Below are 19306 nucleotides of genomic sequence, written 5' to 3'. Positions count from 1 at the left end.
CAGCACTTCCATAAAGTTTGCAGGAAGAATAACAGATTAGATCCTGAGCTTTTTGTAAAGGGGGTTAGGTTAAAAAAATCCACTTAATGCATTTTCACATCTCTTAATTAAACACTTTAAATACCCACATCTTTATAATGTTTGATGTTGTTTTAAATATGTAGCATTTACAGCTCCAGAGCCACAGATATTACACTTACATACATTTAATAATACATTCATAAAAATATCCATGTGTGTCTCACAGGCTTTTTCTGCATTATGACTAAATCTGAGTTCTGCTTTTAAAAGTTTAATTTCTTCTCTTGGTGATTGACGTCCACTGTGTGTGTGTGTGGTGTGTGTGTGTGTGTGTGTGTGTGTGTGTGTGTGTGTGTGTCTGTGTGTCTGTGTCTGTGTGTGTGTGTGGTGTGTGTGTGTGTGTGTGTCAGTAGCTGCAGGGTTGATGGCAGAAAGCTCATCGGAGCCCTTTTGAAGTGTGTCGAGGTGGCTCAGTGTCGACTTTAACCTTAACACTCATGATCAATGTTGTTCTCTCTCTCTCTCTCTCTCTCTCTCTCTCTCTCTCTCTCTTCTCTCTCTCTCTCTCTCTCTCTCTCTCTCTCTCTCTCTCTCTCCCTCTCTCTCTCTCTCTCTCTGCAGAATGTAAAGTATGGAGAAATCCGCTGAATTTATTTCGAGGAGCCGAATATAATCGGTGAGTGAGCTTCCTGCTTCTACCTCCGGCTGGTCTGGAGCTTCAGGAGCTTTTGCCCTCCGCTGTCTTTCCCTTCTTTTTTTTTAACCTTCCTCTCTCTGATCTCTGTCTCTTCTCTTGTTTGTTTTTCTAATAAGCAGTTCTCCCTCTCTCTCTCTCTCTCTTCTTTACCCCTTGTTTGAAATCTGAATTTATTTCTCTTCTCTTGCTCACTTCTCTCTCTCTCTCTCTCTCTCTCTCTCTCTCTCTCTCTCTCTCTCTCTCTCTCCCTCTCTCCCTCTCTATCTCCCTCTCTCTCTCTTCTTTACCCCTTGTTTGAAATATGAATTTATTTCTCTTCTCTTACTCACTTCTCTCTCTCTCTCTCTCTCTCTCTCTCTCTCTCTCTCTCTCTCTCTCTCTCTCTCTCTCTCTCTCTCTCTCTCTGTGTCATCACTTTTAGTGTTTCTTCCTCTCTCTCTCTCACTCCTCCACTTCTTCCTGTTTCATTCATTTTTTTCCACTTCTGGTCTTTTTCAAAATCAACTCCTTTGTTTTTCTGCTTTTTTTGTGTCTATATTGCTCTTTTTTCTGAGATCAGTTTTTTGTTCTTCCTTTCTTTTGATTTGTTCACACCAGTCTGTCAGTCTTTCTTTTATTCTCTCTTTGATGCGTCTGCCTCCTGTTTCTTCTGTTGAGTCATCATCCTCTTTTTGTTCACTTCTCATGTCGTAATTATCCCGTCTTTCTCTCTATTTATCAGCTCTAACCTTCAGCCGATCAGAATAAAGTACAATTCTCATTAAGTCAGACTCTTTTTGACCAACATCTAACAACTAAATATGCTCATATTCATCATATTTCTCCCTCCTGCTGTTGTAGTTCTTCCTATCTTAAGCATTTGAACACAGTAACTTATAATGAAGGTGTGTCTGTTCTGGTGTTCAGGTATACGTGGGTAACGGGTCGAGAACCGCTGACGTACTACGACATGAATCTATCAGCGCAAGACCACCAGACCTTCTTTACCTGCGACTCAGATCACCTCCGGCCTGCCGATGCCAGTAAGTGAACGCACAAAGACATCATGCATAAAGACCGTAGACTGTATATAAGAAATGGACGTAACATCCGTGACGTCACCCATTGGTTTGTGGACTGCTGCTCGGAGGCCAATAGTATCGGATCTGAGCAGCGCCATCTTGAAAATGTCAGGTGCATGCTGGGAAAAACAAAAACAGGGAATCTACTTATATGGGCATCAGGAGGAGCATGAGGCGCCCTCCTGAACCTGTGAACCAATCAACCTGTCAATCACGACGTAGCCACGCCCTAATGCATACCCTGCTTTATCGTCAAATATAAAATCAGGGAGGCCAAAATGTCCCAAATGAACATCATACTGCATTGAAGAAGGCTTTAAACTAGCGATTGAGACCATAAACACATGTTGAAAACGTTTACTGAGGTTATAAATCAAGTGAGAAGTTGGTGAATTCTCCATTGACTTGTATAGAGACGGAAGTCCTTTTGACACCAAAACGGTCGCCCCCTGGTGGCCTTTTGATAGAATGCAGTTTTAAGTTACTTCCGCGTTGGCCTCATTTCAGAGGACCGGAACTCCCCGCCTGATAAAGACATAAAGTTATTAGTAATGAAAACCCACAAAAAAACTCATTATTGCCTGAAAATGAACAGAGGTTGTTTTGCGTCGAAGTCAAGTGATGACAGAAGATGTAGATGTTTGTTTCAGTGTATAATGAAGACGTTTAAAAGACTAAATATTTGGGCATTATGAACTAAATGATTAGTGGTTATTTAGTATTTTGTCTTTCGTCGTGTCCCGAGTGTTTTGATGTGCGCACATGTGTCCTAAATGATTATCCAAAGCACTGACAGATCATTTAGACAATTATGTCATTATTTTAAGAAGAAGGGCAAAGCAAAATAAAGCTTCTCCTTTTCAGTCATGCAATGTGTATTTTGTTGTTTGTTACATGTTATTGCTCGTATTTAGTGATTATTAACAATCTGCAATGTGCATCTTTATTCATGGGTTGATGATCCTTCTGTTATCTCAGCTTTGTTTCTCTCTCTGTGTGTGTGTGTGTGTGTGTGTGTGTGTGTGTGTGTGTGTGTGTGTGTGTGTGTGTGTGTGTGTGTGTGTGTGTGTGTGTGTGTGTGTGTGTGTGTGTGTGTGTGTGTGTGTGTGTGTCTGTGTGTGTGTGTGTGTGTGTGTGTGTGTGTGTGTAGTTATGCAGAAGGCGTGGAGAGAGAGGAATCCACAGGCTCGCATCTCCGCTGCACATGAAGCTCTGGAGCTCGAAGAGTAAGTTAAATCTGACGTTTGTCCCCTTCTGTTTAATATAAGTGTCGATTTACTGCTGTCGACTTTAGCGAAAAACCGCTGGAAGTTTTCATATAGCGGAGAGCCAAAGTATAGTTAATATAAATATGTCTTATCAAATAATCAGAGCTAATGTTAATTAATCATAATGATGTTATATAATAGAGCAGTCAGGCAGCTCTGAAGCATATGAGATGTTAAGTTGGAAAATCAATCTGTATAATAAGATCAGAATCTAGCCGTCAAATATTTATTTTTCCTGTTAAAACTTTTATTCATTCAGAAAACACTGATTGATTTTTTTTTTGGTTTCATTTTCCAACTATGATTTATTTTACACTCATTAAGTTTAATTTTCTCATGAATCATTTGACCAGCAGTGGAGCAGTGTGTTTTAACTGGGGGAAAAATGGGGCTCATATACCTTACTGAAAGGCACGATAATAGACATTTTTAAGTGGATATTTTCTTTTTTTTAAACCTAAAGGAGCAGTGTGTAAGATTTCCACACTCATTATGTAGATATAAGATAAGATAAGATAGATTTTAATTCAGATTATACAGTATGCAGTGCAAATCTGAACGAAATTAAGAAAGGATTGGCTCAAAAATTAGTGCAGACTATTAAAAAAAAAGAATAATTCAACAAAAACAGGAACATCAACTATTTATATATAAAAGTACATTTGCATAAGTATAGTTGCACAGCAGTAATCTGTAAACTTGTACAGTCCGTAGAAACGTCCAATGTGTGTGAATGTGGGATTACTAGGAATTCAACAGTCTGATGTCTTATTACCAGATTATTATACACTAATAAAAACACGTTACTTATAAAATATTATATGCAATTTCTATCAAGTCCATTAGACGACACTAAATTCTACATACTGCACCTTTAACCCTCCTGTTGTCCTCGAGTCAAGGAAGGAAGGGTGGAAGAAAGAGGGAAAGGAGGAGGAAGGAAAGGAGGGAGGGAGGAAGGAAGGATGGGAGGAAAGAAGGAAGGAGGGAGGGAGAAAAGACGGAGGAAAGACGGAAGGAAGGAAGGTAGGAGGGAGGGAGGAAAGAAGGAAGGAGGGAGGGAGAGAGGAAGGGAGGAAGGAAGGAAAGACAGAGGAAAGAAGGAAGGAAGGAAGGTATGAGGGAGGGAAGAAAGAAGGAAGGAGGGAGCGAGGAAGGAAAGGAAGGGAGGAAGGAGGGAAGGAAAGAAGGCGGGAGGGAGGGAGGAAGGAAGGACAGAAGGAAGGAAGAAAGGGGGATGGAGGAAGCAAAGAAGGAAGGGAAGAAAGAGAGAGGAAGGAAAGAAAGAGAGAAGGAGGAAGGGAGGACGGACAGACTGAAGGAAGGAAAGAAGGAACAGTCAAAACAGACGGGGTCAATTTGACCCTTGAGGACGACACGAAGGTTAAAGTTCCTCTACTCTCCAGTTGTAATAGTTGGACGTTGTTCTCTTCTCTGTGCTGAATGATGTGTTGAGTTTGTTTTTATATCAATCTGCTGAAGATGGAAAAGTTTCTGTTTGCTCAACTTAAATCTGAATTTAAGACGTGTCTCTACGAGCACGATTTGTGACATCACAGCTAGTCTGGAGCCAATCATGATCCAGTATGCAACTCATAGAACTGAGACTTTACAGTGAATTGGGAAACATTTTCTCTCCTGCTCTTAAACTTTTGAATCACCAATATTTACATAATCATAGATTCTGAATTTTATAATGAAGCAATCGGAGGAGATTTCATTTATATATATATCTCAAATGATTATTCCGAGCGGAGGAGTTTTTTCTATTTCTTTAAAACATGCCTGGAGGGGGAAACTTAAACTAATATTATAATTTTAAGCAGACAGATTTTCTCTGCTGGTTTGTGAGATTGAGGCCGTCTGCAGGTCAGAAGCCCTCTGGTCTAACTGTGAAGCTGCTGCCACTAAATTAAAGTCTTACTGGTTCACATCTGCTGTGATTCAGACTCTGTTATTTACTGTGTGTTATTTTACTGCCTCATTACCAGCAAACAGTTTTACTGCTGGTTATATTCGGTAAATATCCACTGAGGATATTTAATTTATCCTCAGTGTGGAGATTGCAGTTTCTTTTTCAATTGAAATAGTAAAACTTTAAAATTAACTCACAGCCCAAATAATAATAAGCTCTATTTGTTTTTGCTCAGTATATTAAATTAGATATAAATGGAAAGGTTAGAATCATTAATTAAATATTACAAATTAAATATTTTCTGGTTTCAGCTTCTCACTTGCTGTTTTATGTCATAATAAACTGAATATATTCAATTAACTTTATATTATTCAGCACCTTTCATACAGACTGGTGTAGTTCAAAGTTTGCTGATTGACAAGCTGATAATAACACAGAAGAAGAGACAAAATTATAAACATATATGAATAAAATAATAATAATAATGATAAACAATTTAAAAGATAAAACTGGAGACCAATGCACACAAAATAAATTCAAAATTTAAAACATAATTAAATAAATGAAAAATAATTAAATAAATAAGTCAAATAAGAGAGAATAAGAGAAAAAGGTTTATTTAAAAGTTAGATTAAAAGAAATTAGTTTAAAATAGATTAAAAAAGACAAAAAAGAAAAGTAAAATAGAAGATGAGGTTTAATAAAAGCTGGACTAAAGCGAGGTTAAGAAAGAGATTAAAAGACAAAAGAAATAAAACAGATAAAATTGATAAGAAGATAAAACTATAGAATGATAATTATAAGATAGTGTAAAATAAAGTAGAGAGCAAACAAGAAAGAGATGAGAGAGATCCTGTCTTTTAGTTCTTTGTGTCAAGTTTGGCTCCAAAAACACTAAATACTACATTTCCCATAATGCATTTCATTGATTACATCTCTTAATTAAACACTTTCTACCTGGTAAAAAAAAACAACCTCTCATCTTTAAATTACAGGCTGCGTTATGACTAAACTGATGAGTTAAAATCAACTCACAACCCAAATAATAATAATAATAATAATAATAAGCAGTATTTCTTTATGCTCATTATATTAAAATAAGCTTTACATTGAAAGGTTCGAACAAGCATCTCTGCTCTTCTTCTACATGTTATTTAAAAACAAACCAAAACAAATGAGAGCAGGCTGTTTATTCCCAAAGGTCAATATAATACTGCAAACGTGTTCCCGCTCCACCTCTGCTCTAACTTTGACGAGCGATGGGAGGAAGTTTTTTGGGACGGAGATGATGTGACTAATTGGCCTTCTGGGTTCCTTCATTATTCACACAGGAAGACAAACTTCACTTTTGTTTTTTGTTTTTCAAGGCAGCGTGAATTTATTTCTAGAAGCGTCTGCGACTACAAAGGCAGAGCAAAGAGCTATTGTGGCGGCGGCGTTGTTGTTCTGCATGTGTGTGTGTGTGTGTGTGTGTGTGTGTGTGTGTGTGTGTGTGTGTGTGTGTGTGTGTGTGTGTGTGTGTGTGTGTGTGTTGCTCTCGGCTCGTATCCATGCCGACGTGACAGCAGGTTGACTCGGAGGGAAACTTTTTTTTTTTTTTTTTACATCACAGATCTGTCAGACGCTGCTTACAGATACATGAGGCATAAAAGCAGTTTTTATAGCACACAGATGCCACGCTGTGTGTCGACAAACGAGCCTCCCTGTACTTTGAGCTCTGGTTAAAGTAATGAATAAATCTACGAGGATGAGTGAGTTTATAATTAATCAGTTACAACAAAAGAGGGAATAAATAGAAGCGTATTCAAAGATAAAGAAGCAAACCATAAATACAATGTTCCTTTGTCTTTTTCCTTCTTATTTCTATCCTCTATCTTTCTTTCCTCACCTCCTCTCCTCTCTCCTCTCCTCTCCTTGTAGTTGTGCAACAGCGTACATCCTGCTGGCGGAGGAGGAAGCCACCACCATCATGGAGGCTGAGCGTCTTTTTAAACAGGCTCTAAAAGCTGGCGAGGGTTGCTACCGCCGCAGCCAGCAGCTCCAACATCACGGCACACAATACGAAGCCCAGCACAGTGAGTACAATCCACTCACTGTCTTAATAATTACATCATATGTTTTTATTTTCTCGTGCCAATTAAGGATCCTTTTTTTTTTTTAATAAACGCCAGATTGCAGCAGGTGAATCGATCATTCTCTTTGGCTTCAGTTAAATATCCGATCAGCAGATTTTATGCGTCTCATCATGCTCCCAGTTTAACCCTTAAACATGCAGGAGTGTAAAATGAGATGTGAATAATAAAATCTCATTTGCACCAAAACTAAAACATCTCCATAAATACATATATTTTAAATATTTTGTATTTTTTAATTATTATTTTATTGTATTTTTTATTTCTTATTATTAACCCTTAACCCTCCTGTTGTCCTCAAGTCAAGGAAGGAAGGAGGAAGGAAGGAATGATGGAAGGGAGGAAGAAACAAGGAAAGGAGGGAGGAGGGAAGGAAGGGAAGGAAGGAGGGAAGTAAGGAAGAAAGGAAGGAAGGACGGAGGAAGGAAGGAACGAGGGAGGGAGGGTGAAAGGAAAAGAGGAAGGAAGGAAAGAAGGAAAGGAGGGAGGAAGGAAGGAACGGAAGGAAGGAGGGAGGGAGGAAAGGAAGGAAGGAAGGAAGGGAGGAAGGAAAGGAAGGAAGGACAGGAAGGAAGGAACGAGGGAGGGAGGGAGAAAGGAAAAGAGGAAGGAAGGAAAGAAGGTAAGGAAGGAAGGAAGGAAGGAAGGAAAGAAAGAGAGAAGGAGGGAGGAAGGACAGGCAGAAGGAAGGAAGGGAGGAAAGAAGGAACAGTCAAAACAGACGGGGTCAATTTGACTCGGGATGAGGACACAAAGGTTAAACAGGCAGGAGTGATAAATAAGATGTTAATTATTATTTTTTATTTATTTTGATATTACTAGGCATCTCATTTGCACCAAAGTAAACATTTCCACAAATAATTTAAAAAATATTTTGTATATTTTTAAAATGATTTTATTCTATATTTTAGTTTTTATCATTAACCCTTCAACAGGCAGGACTGGTAATTATAATAAGATGTTAATTATTCTTTTTATTTACTTTTATGTTACTAGGTATCTCATTTGTTAACAGTACAAAGTAAAGTAGTAAACATTTACACAGATGATTTAAAAATATTTTGTATATTTTGAATTTTTATGAGTTGTATCTCCACCAGGATACGTTGGATACTATTAAGGTATAAAAATGATCATAATAGTAAACAATTTAATTTTTATTTGATAAAGAGAAGTGATACATTCTTGCTTTCTCTGGTCATTAATATCACACATACTAGTTTCTACACTGTCTTTATCACTTCTATCAAAGTATAAACTTACTACAAACTTCAATTCTACCAATTCCATTCATAAAAGGACAAGGCACATACAAGTAAACAAACAGGATGTTAAAGAGTCTGTATCTCCTGGTGCACGCTGCCTGTTTTAAGGGTTAATTATAACACAACTGAGCTAATGGTGGATTTATATGTGTTTAATTCTGTTTTCTATGTATCTCAAACAGGAAGGGACACCAATGTGTTGGTGTACATAAAGAGAAGATTGGCCATGTGCTCCAGAAAGCTTGGCCGAACAAGAGAAGCAGTTAAAATGATGAGAGATGTAAGTACACAAACACACATGCACGCACACGCACACACACACACACACACACACACACACACGGACAGGATAGACAGGATGTTGCTCTTTGATTTCCAACAACATCAAAAAGCTTCAGTTTGGTTTACAGGAGTCAGAAAATCACAGAGAGACACATGAAAGACATTCATTCAATATTACAAGGTTTGAACTTGGCAATATGAATGCATAGTGATGATGATGATGATGATGATGATGATGATGATGACCCAAAAAGCTCTGTCTTGCTGACTGTGCATGTGTCGCCCCCTGCCCGGTATTACATGTAACAACAGTTGTGTGTTTTCCAGTTAATGAAGGAGTTCCCTCTCCTCAGTATGTTCAACATCCACGAGAACCTGCTGGAGTCACTGCTGGAGCTCCAGAACTACGCCGACGTCCAGGCCGTTCTGGCCAAGTACGACGGTGAGGGACACAGTTTCATAGTTGATAGTTTAACGGGTTTTTTTTAGGTGCACTTACATAGAACAACAACATCTCTGCATTAAAGTCTATCTTCACAAAGGTTATAAAGTTCAGTTTTTATTTAATCTGATTTAGAGATATATGGATTTATTTTATAGTTTTTTTGTGATCCTGTTAAATTGTATTTGGTGAGAGCTGTTTCTAACACTTGTTCTACCCTAATTCTTATAAATAGGATGGACAAAATATTAGAAACCCCTTTCAGTATAATCCAATACAGTTCAACAGCACCAAACTTGATGATAAATGACCACAAACACAGAACAGTGTCTAAAATGCAGAAAGCAGGAAATGTTTTGGCAATATTTGCTTTAAAAAAAAGAAGACTAAAACAATTATTAGATCATCAAATAAGATGAAGGTGAATTTACTGTCAATGGACTAACTAGTTTAATTTAGTTTGGTCATTCAAATCAAATAAAGTAAATAATCATATGTCCTTCATCTCCATTAGAAATAGTGAAAAAGTTAATTGTTGCATCTTTACAATACAGTAAAAGAGACTTCTCCAAGTATGAATGTCCAAAATCAGAAGGTTTAGAGGTAGATCCATAGCAACCGTGTTGTTTTTAAAAGGCTATTAAGATCATTTTAGTAGTAATGAGTACATTGCTCACATTTGCATAAAATGTCCTGAAATGTCTAGGAGGTTCTTTGTGAAGAGAAAACACACAGGATGTATTACTGATGATTGGCAAGATGAACAATTACAAAATATCTTAAAAACTAGTTTTAGAAGCAGCACCATTTTTTTTTTACTATAAGTAAGACTGAATGCTCCTGAAAATGTCAAATGGTGTAACCACAAAAGAACCCTAACCCATACATATTACATATTTGATCCACCTACAGTGTATTTAAGTGGACTTATACTAATAATTACTTAATTTAAAACATGTAAATGTTTCCTGGTCTCCATGGTTACCAGAGTAAATGTATTATGTAGAACAATTGTATTCCATTACCTTTATTTAATATAAAAAGTTATAATGTTAGATCATGCCAAACTAGTTGATATGGTGTTTTATTGACAATTTACTGTTTTTAAGCAAGTTGAATTATTTGGTACAGAGTTTTTATGGTTACACCACTTAGACATTTTTGCCATAATCCTCTAATATATTCTCTCAAAATGGATTAAAAGCAGAAATTTGATGCTGGGTCCACAAAAAAAGTTATTCATACGTTTATTTTCACTTTTTAACCCCTTTAAATTTGATTAAACCACATGGACAAAAAAAACTACTTAATTGAAACTTATAGAGTAACTACGAACAGTTAAAGTATCTCTCTATATATCTGTGTTAATACTCTGTAGAATAATTGAAATAAAGCAGATCACAGTTAGCTTATAGAAAAAGGAGTCAACACCCCTAAAGCTATGAAACCCAACCTCATAATCTTCATTCACAAGCAGCTTGTGGGCGGCTGCAGCCTTCTCGAGCGCTGCCCTCCCCTTTAACTCTCACCTGTGGCTGTAATTCCAAACTATGGTCTCTAAACACCCCTCCTCCTCTTCTTCCTCCTCTTCCTCCCCCTCCCCTCTCCCTCCCCTATATCTGCTTTTTGTGTCTCCTCCACAGATATTAGCTTACCCAAATCTGCAACAATATGCTACACAGCAGCCTTGCTCAAAGCCAGGGCGGTATCGGACAAGTGAGTATCGCTTTTCATCGGCTACAATGGGGAAGGGGGGGAGGGGGGAGGGGGGGGCTGACATATAGTTACCTGCGCTGCTATTTAACAGTTTAAAATAGAGCTTGGAAATCACCTCGGGGGAGCTGATCTGTGTGAATGAGAGAGCAGAGCTGAGCGATGGTGTGTTAACAGTAATGTTTTGCTCTTTAGAAATAAGTTTGCCTTCAGGGTCAATTAGTGTTATTGTGAGAAGTGAGTGTGTCTGTCTAGCAGACTTATTTAAGGCAGTAAAGTGAATAATATAAGCCTGCTGCTGCTGCTGGTATAAAGAGAAGAAATCATAGAGTCAAGTTTTTCAAGTTATTAACACTGCGTCCATTTATATACACACATACTGTAGATATACACACTACTTTATCTTTATGCTGCTTTTTCTGTTAATGAGCAAAAAAATGAAAGGAGAAAAAAAAAGTCCACCTTAAATAGTCTTCATATTCTGATCCTTCACAGTATCTTTATACCAAATCTCAAATTCAGGGACCTGAGAGAGTCTGTTCTTTTTAGGTTTTACACTATATCTGTTTTATTCTATGTTTATTATGCTATATTTCAAACTATATTTACTATATTTATGGAGAAAAACATTTACAATCACAACATATTATGATCTTCAATTACATAAAACAGCTGTGATGATTTCAATGAATTTGACTGACAGCAACAACATTTTTGAATTGTGATTTTTTTTTTTTTTTAAATATAAACGGGTCAAATTCAACCCAGAACAAGACAAAAAATGTGTCAAGCGGCAGAAAAATGTTTTAAAAAGTTGACACATGTCCATTTTAGTATATTCTTGGTCACTTTCAGGCTCAATGAAAGATGTTTATTGTGTTTTTACTGCTGATAAATTTGACCTGGACAGTATCTTAAGGGTTAAAACATTTTTGAAAAGCAGTGATTGGTGTGTTTTCCCGCTCTGGTCCTCACATGTAAAGTAATCCAAGTTTCCTTAAAACACACCTTACAACACAGACACAGACTCTGTTACATGTAAAGGATTTATTTATTTTGTAGATCAGATGGTTAGTGATAAGTGAGCAGTCTGGATTTCAATGAGAATGATTACTGACTAGTGTCTCTGTGTGTGTGTGTGTGTGTGTGTGTGTGTGTGTGTGTGTGTGTGTGTGTGTGTGTGTGTGTGTGTGTGTGTGTGTGTGTGTGTGTGTGTGTGTGTCTGTGTGTGTCTGTGTGTGTGTGTGTCTCTGTGTGTGTGTCTCTGTGTGTCTCTGTCTCTGTCTGTGTGTGTGTGTGTGTGTGTGTGTGTGTGTGTGTGTGTGTCTGTGTGTGTGTGTGTGTGTGTGTGTGTGTCTCTGTGTGTGTGTCTCTGTGTGTCTCTGTCTCTGTCTGTGTGTGTGTGTGTCTGTGTGTGTGTGTGTGTGTGTGTGTGTGTGTATGTGTGTGTGTGTGTGTCTCTGTGTGTGTGTGTGTGTGTCTCTGTCTCTGTCTGTCTGTCTGTGTGTGTGTGTGTGTGTGTGTGTGTGTGTGTGTGTGTGTGTGTGTGTGTGTGTGTGTGTGTGTGTCTCTCTGTCTGTGTGTGTGTGTGTGTGTGTGCAGGTTCTCTCCAGAGGCAGCGTCCAGGCGAGGGCTGAGCACAGCAGAGATGAATGCAGTAGAAGCCATCCACAGAGCGGTGGAGTTCAACCCTCACGTCCCCAAAGTGAGAATTTAAACACGCATCAAATGCTCACAGTATAAGTACAATAAAGTCTTTCTATAGTGATGAAGATATATTTAAATTAAAGCACAACAAGTTAAAATAAGTCATTTATCTTGATGACTGTTCTGGTTTGCAGAGGAGCTCTGTGGCTGTTTCTGTTTTCACTGTTAATCCCTTTAATATCTTAAATGAACCCTCAAATGAATCGCTCCACATACATCTATACATATTTGTGTCAACATGTTTTTATTTAAGAATAGCACTGCTAACTAAGCGTCACTAACTCTGTGATGAACACATTAAAGTTCCTATAAGTCCAATTAGGGCCAGGCGATAGAGGCAAAAAGAAAAAATGTAGATTATTTCTTTCTTCTTGTGTTTGATTCACAGTTTTAATCAATTGTTTGCCTGCAAAATGCAAAAATGTGTAAGCTTGAAAGACTTTAAAAATGATCATTTCTTACAAGCATTTAGATTTTCTTTTAATCTTTAAAACCTTTAATATGCTGAATTCAAAAGACTGGCTGTAGTTTTTTCTTTTAAAGTTAGAATAGGAAAAAAAAGTAGGTTGCACTTAGTCAGACTGAAATTCAACAGTAATTAAAAAAACTCATTGAAGGGTAGCAAATTAAAATCCAATTGTGAATGAAGTGAAACAGACTTTTAGATGAGGTTGGTGCAGCAGCGGTTCAGATTATGAGCTCAGGTCTAATAAGAAAACATTTTAGTTTGTTGTTGAATCATTTCTCACCATGAAAGATCCCATTTCTTCTCCTCACTAAGCCGTTTTTGTTCTAAATTCAGATGGATTACTTCTCATACTTTTTATTCTGTTTCTATATTCAGTCCTCTGTCTCTCTCCTTCCCCTCTGATTGTCTGACTCTCTCCGTTCCTCTCGTCTCTTCCTCAGTATCTGCTGGAGATGAAGAGTCTGATTCTTCCTCCAGAACACATCCTGAAGCGAGGCGACAGCGAGGCCATCGCCTACGCCTTCTTCCACCTGCAGCACTGGAAAAGGGTGGAGGGGGCGCTCAACCTGCTACACTGCACCTGGGAAGGAAGTGAGTGCACACACACACACACACACACACACACACACACACACACACACACACACACACACACAGAGTTTCAATCCAAATCATGATGCTATAAATTGACTCTCTGACTCTCTGCTTGTGTTTCTGCAGCATTCAGAATGATCCCATATCCTCTGGAGAAGGGTCACCTGTTCTATCCTTACCCCATCTGCACAGAGACGGCAGACAGAGAGCTGCTACCCAGTAAGAGACGCTCTGACACACACACACACACACACACGCACACACACACACACACACGCACACACACACACTAAGGATGGTAAGATTCACCAATTTGCACCAGCATTGAATTGAGGATTAAAACTTGCGATGTATCATTTCTAACATCTTTGCATTGGTAAAACCTGATTTTCTTAATATATAATTATTAGTATAGAATTCCTTTTCTTTTATTATTTAGAAATCTGACCAATAATTTGATATTTAGACTGATTCCTCAGCTCTAAACTCTTCCTCAAGCGCGGTAGCATGCTCCAGCTAAGTGGTGCTCTGCTAAAACATTCAGGGTGAAGCTCTCGCTCCAGCATTATTGTTCTGAATGTCGGAGGAAGTGGATTATTAAACTGTTTTGACAGTAACTGTTTGGGTAACAGAACATATAAAATGCATGTAAACTGGAGACAGAGAGAACGCTACACTTGTGAAAAGGTCCATCTGGTTTTTTTAGGTAATGCCCAAAAATAAACTGCTTTTAAATGAGATGCAGTACTACAGAGACAAATATGTAAAGTAACATTATTACTGTTTAAAACACTTTGGTTTATTTAATGTGTTTTTTTTTTTTAATCCATGTTAGAGAACATGATGTTGATTGTGACTTTTCATTTATCAGCATATTTTAATAATTATGCTGATTTTTAAAGTCTGGCACGAAAATCGAGCCGCTGAATTTGTCATTAATAATTGTGATGATGAGACAAATTCCTGAAGGGAGCGCTGGTTCCTGTGAGTGTGTGTGTGTGTGTGTGTGTGTGTGTGTGTGTGTGTGTGTGTGTGTGTGTGTGTGTGTGTGTGTGTGTGTGTGTGTGTGTGTGTGTGTGTGTGTGTGTGTGTGTGGTGTGTGTGTGTGTGTGTGTGTGTGTGTGTGTGTCGTCCTGTTGTCTGCTCAGCAGCTCGTCTGTCCGCACACACACAAACCTTCACTTGATTAAGTTGGCTTCCGGCCATCAGCAGCAATGTACTGTGTGTGTGTGTGTGTGTGTGTGTGTGTGTGTGTGTGTGTGTGGTGTGTGTGTGCTTGTGTGTGCTTGTGTGTGTGTGCTTGTGTGTGTGTGTGTGTGTAGGCGTGTTATGAATGTGTATGGAGTATGCATACATGTGTGAGTAGCTTTGTGGATGATTATATTAAAAAGCAAAGATTTGATTAATTGAATAAGTCATTTCTCCTCTGACACTTTCTGTCTCTGAAAAAGTAAAATAAAAATGAGTTAACTTATTAAAACAGCTTCAGACACATTCATGTAAATTTGTAGAGGACTTAAAAATGATGCAACAGCTGCAGCAGTTTCCCCTCTAACAGCAGCAACGTGTCTCTGATATGTTTAATGTATGTAGATCCTCCAGTGCAGACTTCATAGAGCTGTATGTTAGCAGTAACCTGATCAGACATGTCTGCATGAGCCTGATACTGATATAAAGACACTCTGCTACACTGCTGCCTTCAACATCTCAACACAGCACTGAAGAAGAAGTTTGGCTGTTAGTCGAGCTACATGGAGTTTATTATGTTTAGGCTCCGATTTAAAGGGTCATTACTATCTTTAACCCTCCTGTTGTCCTCGAGTCAAGGAAGGAAGGGAGGAAGGAAAGGAGGGAGGAAGGAAGGGAGGGAGGAAGAATGAGGAAGAGGAAGGCAGGAAGGACAGGAGGGAGAAGGGAAGAAAGGAATGAATGAAGGGAGGAAGAAGGAAGGAAGGAAAGGAGGGAGGAAGGAAGGGAGGGGAGGAAGGAAGGGAGGAAAGAAGGAAAGAGGGAGGGAGGAAGAAGCAAGGATTGGAGGAAGGAAGAAGGAAGTAAAGGAGGGGAAAGGAAGGAAGGACAGGAGGGAGGAAGGACGGGGAGGAAAGGAAAGAAGGAAGGGAGATAAGTAGGAAGGAAGGATGGAAGGGAGAAAGAAAGAAGGGAGGGAGGTAGGAAGGAAGGATGGAAGGGAGGAATAAGGAAGGAAGGAAAGGAGGAAGGACAGGCGGAAGGAAGGAAGGATTGAAGGGAGGAAAGAAGGAAGGATTGAAGGGAGGAAGAAGGAAGGAAAGAAGGAACAGTCAAAACAGACGGGGTCAATTTTACCCGGGAGGACGACAGGAGGGTTAAACTCTATAAGAAGAAAGATGATTTTTGTTCAGCTGGTTGATAAAAACCTACTTTTCTGTCAGTGAGAAGTTTATATAGTTTATTATTTATACATTCTGCCTTTATATTCACATATATATCTGCTCCAAATCAATAGACTGAAGTCCATATTTGGTTGAAGCGTAACAGAACATTGCATTACTCAGTGAAATACCATAGTGTTTGACTCATTGTTGCCACGGTGATAGTCCAGGTTTGAACACTGTTCTGTACAATGGATCAACGAGGAGACGTGATGTGTGTTCAAGCTGAGATTCACTCTGAATGAATCACTGGAGAGGAGGGAGGAAGGAAGGAAGGACAGGAGGAAGGAAAGGAGGGAGGAAGGAAGGAAGGACAGGAGGGAGGAAAGGAGGGAGGAAGGAAGGAAGGACAGGAGGGAGGAAGGGAGGAAGGAAAGGAGGGAGGAAGGAAGGAAGGAACAGGAGGGAGGAAAGGAGGGAGGAAGGAGGGAAGGACAGGAGGAAGGAAAGGAGGGAGGAAGGAAGGAAGGACAGGAGGGAGGAAAGGAGGGAGGAAGGAGGGAAGGACAGGAGGAAGGAAAGGAGGGAGGAAGGAAGGAGGAAGGAAGGAAGGACAGGAGGGAGGAAAGGAGGGAGGAAGGAGGGAAGGACAGGAGGGAGGAAAGGAGGGAGGAAGGAGGGGAAGGACAGGAGGAAGGAAAGGATGGAGGAAGGAAGGAAGGACAGGAGGGAGGAAGGGAGGAAAGGAAAGAAGGGAGGAAGGGAGGGAGGAAGCAAGGACGGAAGGGAGGAAGAAGGAAGGAAGGAAAGGAGGAAGGACAGATGGAAGGAAAGAAGGGAGGAAAGAAGGAAGGGGGAGGGAGGAAGGAAGGATTGAAGGGAAGAAAGAAGGAAGGATTGAAGGGAGGAAGAAGGAAGGAAAGAAGGAACAGTCAAAACAGACAGGGTCAATTTTACCCGGGAGGACGACACAGTGGTTAAACTCTATAAGAAGGAAGATGTGTGTTCATTCATTGATTATGTTGAATTACTCTTTCTAACGTCTGTGATTGAATCCTGAGCTTCGTTTATGATTAGAGTGTTAATAACATTCATGTTTCCTGTATTATAATGTTTTAATTTTTTATTTCTATCTATCTTTGTTGGAATAATTTAGTTTTCAGACACATTCTTCTCTTTATTTTCTATTTATAGACATCACTAATCACTTTTGACCAGGTATAATGAGATTGATCGATACAATGTTGAGAATATTTAAACTTTATCTATCAAGAATAAATCACATTGTCACAATCATTTCATGGAAAGAGGTAAAAAAAAATATTTTATTCCAACTTTATGGGCGACCGTGTATATGTGATATAAACGGTCCATCACAATAACACAGGCCTGTTCTATCATTAAAATAATCATATTAACTTCTTTTTACTCACATCAGTCCACAATTTTCAATTTGTTGTATTTATTCTTGCTGATGTCATATAATATATTAATAGTGTTAATAACATTGATTTTTCATGTATTGTACTGTTGATTTTTTATGTTATTTCTATTAATTAATGCTAATGGATCATATATCAGTGATTCTTAATTTATACTTATTTTTGCCCTCATCCTTCAAGTTAAAAAAAATAAGTATTTATGATAAAAAACAGTCTATGACAATTATTAAATTGTCATTAAAATTAAAATATTCAAATTGACTTCACTCATCAGTCTGCAGTTGTGCGGTTGTGTTTATTCTTGTTTTCCAGCTGTTATTATCATTGAGGCTATTTTATTTTATTGAATTAGGAAAAAATGTAAAAAAACAATTCAGTTAAATATTTAATTTACTGTGAGTTGTTGCAGGTTTAATCTAATATAATGATTCAATTTACGGATAGTAGACTGTGAGATTGTTTCAATCAAAGAAGTGATGATACAGCCAGTAGCGTTCATTTTGAGATGTGTGCATGTGTGTGTGTGAGGAAAAACCCCACTGAAAGCTAACATTGTGCTCTGTGTGTGTGTGTGTGTGTGTGTGTGTGTGTGTTGTGTGTGTGTGTGTGTGTGTGTGTGTGTGTGTGTGTGTGTGTGTGTGTGTGTGTGTGTGTGTGTTTGCGTGTGCGTGTCCAACGTGGAAGCAGTGTTTCACGAGGTGTCAGTCCTACCCGAAGAAGGAGCTGCCCTTCTTCATCCTCTTCACAGCCGGTCTCTGCTCCTTCACCGCTATGCTGGCTCTGCTCACACACCAGTTCCCCGAACTCATGGGAGTGTTTGCTAAAGCTGTGAGTACACACACACACACATGCACACACACACATGCACACGCACACACACAATAACTTATTTGCCCTTGTTTGGAAAGTTACAGGCGAAGATAAAAATGTAGCCGTCTGATATTTGCTGCTTTTATTTATTCGTGGATGGAGTGATTTTCAGCGACCTCCTGACCTTTTCTCCAACATGAAACTTTCCCATTAACCCACATTTTGGTAATTGACAAGAAATCCTCCTACTTAATAGCTTTATTTCCATAAAAATCCTCAGAGTAGAATAATATATCCAGTGACCCTTCCTGCTTGTTCCTCCCACTCACAGCCTAACAAGCACATTACTCTGAAATCTCCTCCAAGATGATGAATAATTAGATTTTAATGATCCCAGTGGCCTTTTCCTCCTGAACCACTTTCAAGATAAACTATTTATTTTCCACCATACATCTGTCAGGGCTCAATGAATACAAATATAATGTGTTTTTTATATTGTGGGACTTATTGAATGGTTCAGCCTCCAGGGATGATTTGATGTATTATATATATAAAAATAACCCTTATCCACTGATTATCACATTTTAGGCTACTTATTGTGTGTAACATTTGAGTTAATTTGTTTAATTTGATGCACTGGTTATAAGAGCATCAGCTAAATCAGCCATTAGACAAGCACAGGACTGCAACTAATGATTATTTTCATTATCTATAAATCTGATTATTATTTTCTTGATTAAACATTTAGTTATTTGGATGATAAAATGTCCCATTGTGGTTAAAAATGATAAAGATTTCAGTTTACTATCATGCAAGATGAAAAAAGCCACAAAAATGTTCATATTTGAGAAGCTGGAATCAAAAGTTGGAGAGTTTTTCTTAAAAAATGACTCAAAACAATCAATTGCTCAACAAAAAAATTGGCGGGAAATTTTCTTTCAATTGAGTAATTGATCAATAATCTACTTATGATTGAGGTCGGCTCCTGCAGCCACTCACACTGTATATTTTAAAGTTATTTAGACCTGATCACACTGTGTTGTGCTAAAATCACAGCAGGGAAAAACTGTGCTGATCAATAAATCAATCAATTTTTATTTATATAGCACCAAATCACAGCAAATGTTATTGTGACAG

At 38.5% G+C, this 19306-nt stretch overlaps 1 protein-coding gene across 1 annotated transcript; it reads left to right on the top strand.

Moving 5' to 3' along the window:
- Positions 1 to 642: 642 nt before the first annotated feature.
- Positions 643 to 18063, top strand: LOC133977233 (suppressor of tumorigenicity 7 protein homolog; the record flags this gene model as incomplete). Its single annotated transcript, XM_062415320.1, is given in 11 exon segments — positions 643 to 697; positions 1625 to 1740; positions 2930 to 3005; positions 6883 to 7037; positions 8542 to 8639; positions 8969 to 9083; positions 10727 to 10799; positions 12399 to 12501; positions 13413 to 13563; positions 13693 to 13785; positions 18044 to 18063. Coding segments are annotated over 11 exon segments (1055 nt in total), but the record flags the coding sequence as incomplete, so codon positions are not given.
- Positions 18064 to 19306: the final 1243 nt, after the last annotated feature.

The sequence above is a fragment of the Scomber scombrus genome, unplaced genomic scaffold (genome assembly GCF_963691925.1).
Source record: "Scomber scombrus unplaced genomic scaffold, fScoSco1.1 SCAFFOLD_402, whole genome shotgun sequence".
Taxonomy (NCBI): Eukaryota; Metazoa; Chordata; class Actinopteri; order Scombriformes; family Scombridae; genus Scomber; species Scomber scombrus.
The sequence above is the reverse complement of the archived record's forward strand: the minus strand, read 5'-3'. Positions and strand labels throughout refer to the sequence as shown.